Below are 3,374 nucleotides of genomic sequence, written 5' to 3'. Positions count from 1 at the left end.
GGCAGGCTGTCGGCACCCCCAGGGCTGAGGGGCTGGTGACTCAGTGTGAGGAGGAGGCCAACCTCCCAGGCCCTGATTCAGCCCCAGCAGATGAGCTGGTGATCACTGAGCGGGTGGGTGGACACAGGGAGGGAGCATGCGGCAGGAGACGCAGAAATGGGCAGGGAGGGGGGACGGGAGGCCAAGTGGCCAGGTGAGTGGGCATGGGCCCCGCAGCTAGCAGGTGGGAGAGTCCAGCCCACGCCAGGGACCAGCCACAAGACCCACTCGGCACTGAGTGGGCACAAAGGCCCATCTGCTATGAGATGCTGCCTTCTTAGGTCAGCTGCTGCAGGAAGTAAGACTCTGCCAGACTGGCCCTGGCCTTGGCCTTGCTGTTCCCCCCACCAACCTGTCCCCAGCGTGTAGGGTGGGCACAGTCAGCTGGCCTGGGGGTGTCAAGGCCAGCTAACTAGGCAGGCTGGAAGATGGGCAGGTACCCCCCCCTCTCCCACCTACGGTCCCACAGCCCTCTGGTCTCCCAGGGCAGGCAAGGTTCCCACAGGAAACCTACAAGGCCCCCAGCCTAAGACCTCTAGAAAACAGAAACATAGTATATATATATAAAAAAATTTAATTGAAATACCTGTATAAAAAATATGATCTCCAGACATCTCACACTTTTGAACTGAAAGAAACCCTCTCCCGATGCCTATTCACACCGGGGTCACAGAAACAGGGCTGCTGAAATAAATTAAGGGCTTGGGACTCTATCCTCCACCCCAACTTTCAGAGTCAGCAAGCAGACTGTACACGGTCAATAATTTAAAACCCACCCCCAGTGCAGAGGGCCCAGGGTGGGGATCACCCACTCCCCTTAAATTAGTCACTGTACAATTCTTCCTCCCAAAGAGGCAGGGAAGGGAAGAAGGTGGGGACTGACAGCCCCCCTCTTCTCCTCAGCCACCAGGGGCCTGAGGCAGGGCTACAGGAGGAAGTAGCCTCAACAAATAAATTAAACAATAAATAGCCCCAGCGGGCAGGTGCCCAAAGGAATCACACCATAAATAAGACGCTAGCATGAGGACATAGCTCTTGAGGCATGGGCGGCAGGGACCCAACTTGCATTGCTTGTGCGTGGGCATGCCCGGAGGATGCCATGAGGAAAGGTGGGAGGTGGGCATGCGGAGCCACGCCTACCACCAATGCTCCAGGCCAGAGGAGGGCACATGGGAAGGCTGCCTCCTGGACCCAGCAGCACTGCAGGGGTCTCTAGTCCAAGTATCCACCCTACGCAGGTTGGACCTCGCTTTGCCCAGAGCTATCTTTGGACAGACCCAGTCCTGTGCAGCAGCGTTCAAAAAGGCACTCAAAGCAAAGGAAACAGGCCCGGTGCCAAGGGCAGAGGTCACCAGGGATCAGAGGTCACTGCTTTGCGAGAGGTGTCAGGCAACGAAGTCTACTCCAGGGAGCCGTCCCTTCTCACAAGCTCTCACTGCTGGACGTGGTACTGGCCCCGTCCTCAGTGTCCAGAGTACAAAGCCTCAGGTCACAGCTCTCAGGGGCGCCTCCCTCTGCCCCCAGCATCCAAGGGTGAGCGGCAATCTGGTCCAGGGAAGGCCTCTCTGAGGGCCGCAGGGACAGACACCACTCGATGAGCTGCTGGCACTCTGCAGGCAGAGGAGAGAGTCAGGGAGGGGCCTGGCTCCCAGGGACACCGCCTGCTTCTGGGTAGACCCTCCCTCAGACATCTGGTGAGGCCCCTGTCAGCACCTGGGGAGACTCTCCTCCGGAAGAACAGGCGGCCACGCAGGATCTCCTCATCCTGCTCGAAGGGGATGTCCCCACACACCATGTCGTACAGGAGCACTCCCAGGGACCACACGGTGGCCGAACGCCCGTGGTAGCGGTGGTAGCGGATCCACTCAGGGGGGCTGTACACCCGAGTGCCTGAAGAAACCACGAGGTAAGCAGGGTTGTGTACTCGGGTCATGAACTCCCCATCCAACCTCAAAATCCTGCTTGTCATCACCCTGGAAAAACCCGCTGGGCGGGGTGGCAGGGAAGGAGTTGTCACATGAGCAAGAGCTCCGGTTTCACAACAAACAGATGCGACTCAAGAGCCGCCAAGACCCCCCCACCCCCACCCCACCCAAGCAGGCTGGAGGGAGGGGGCGGGAGTCCCGGCTTCCCCAGCTCCGCAATGCGGGGATCTCTTTTCCACACACAGTACGCATGCACGCGCACACGCACACATGCGCGCACGCACGCACGCACACAGGGGAGCCCCAAACCCGCCCTGCGTCACACGGACTCCCCGCCACGGCACCCCGCCCACGCTGCGCACCGTCAAAGTCCGTGTAGACGGTGTCCTTGAGCAGCGCGCCCGAGCCGAAGTCAATGAGCTTGAGCTCGCCCGCGCGCAGATCCACCAGCAGGTTCTCGTCCTTGATGTCGCGGTGCACTACCCCGCAGCCGTGGCAGTGGCGCACCGCGGCTAGCACCTGCGCGAAGAAGCGACGTGCCAAAGGCTCCTCCAGGGCGCCGCGCTCCGTGATGAAGTCGAAGAGGTCCTGCGCGGGCTCGGGCCGCTCTAGCACCAGCAGAAAGCCATCGGGCCGCTCGAACCAGTCCAGCAGTCGGATCACGCCGCGCGCACCACCTGCCGCGCCCACCTTGCGCAGCAGCACGACCTCTAGGGGCACCACGGCGCCACCCTGGGAACACATGGGGCAGGGGTCAGCACAACCCAAGTGGGGGGCGCGGGGATCGCCGCGGGCGGGGGGCCAACAGCATGCGGGGAGAGGATGCCGAGATCAGCATCCGGCACTGGGAGGGGACACGGCGATCACTGCCCGGCAATGGCTGCGGACGGCGCGAACCCCGCCCGCACTTACGAGGCTGCCCCACTCGGTCACTCGCTCCTTCACCACGTGCTTCACGGCCACCTGTGGGGGGACGGGGACAGTCAGGCCCGTGGCGAGGAGAGGCACGGCATGGGACGCGAAAGCACGGCCCGCCCGGCGCCCGACTCACCGGGAGCCCGTCAGCGAGGCGGCTACCCGCGTAGACCGTGCCGAAGCCACCGCTGCCCAGCACGGCGCCCACCTGGTACAGCTTCTCGAAGATCTCCTTGTCCGCCTTGGCTGTGTGGAGCGCGCGGGTGGGTGAGGCCAGGGACCCACCTACCCACCCGCCTGCCCACCGACCCGCCCGCTGGCCCGGCCGGCCGGCCGGCCGCGCATGTACCTGGCTGCAGAAGCTTCACCGGGAGGTGCTCCACGCCGCCAGGCCCGCAGAGGTGCGCCAGGGAGCCGAACTTGGAGAGCAGCATCGCGGGCGGCCTCGCCTCGCTCCCGGCCGGCGCGGACGCGGGACGGCGGCCTCCCGGGCCG

General features: G+C 63.5%; 1 protein-coding gene across 1 annotated transcript; it reads right to left on the bottom strand.

The window, feature by feature from the left end:
- Window positions 1–593: 593 nt before the first annotated feature.
- Pim3 (Pim-3 proto-oncogene, serine/threonine kinase) lies at window positions 594–3,368 on the bottom strand. Its single transcript, XM_004642412.2, has 6 exons — window positions 3,229–3,368; window positions 3,016–3,125; window positions 2,877–2,927; window positions 2,327–2,696; window positions 1,753–1,929; window positions 594–1,649 (listed from the first exon to the last, which is right to left on the bottom strand). Exons 1-6 carry the CDS (start codon window positions 3,311–3,313, stop codon window positions 1,462–1,464), a joined length of 981 nt encoding a protein of 326 aa, XP_004642469.1. The 5' UTR covers window positions 3,314–3,368; the 3' UTR covers window positions 594–1,461.
- Between the last annotated feature and the right edge of the window lie 6 nt (window positions 3,369–3,374).

This window comes from Octodon degus, unplaced genomic scaffold, assembly GCF_000260255.1.
Source record: "Octodon degus isolate 3935 unplaced genomic scaffold, OctDeg1.0 scaffold00153, whole genome shotgun sequence".
Taxonomy (NCBI): Eukaryota; Metazoa; Chordata; class Mammalia; order Rodentia; family Octodontidae; genus Octodon; species Octodon degus.
This window is presented reverse-complemented; position numbering and strand designations above follow the sequence as displayed.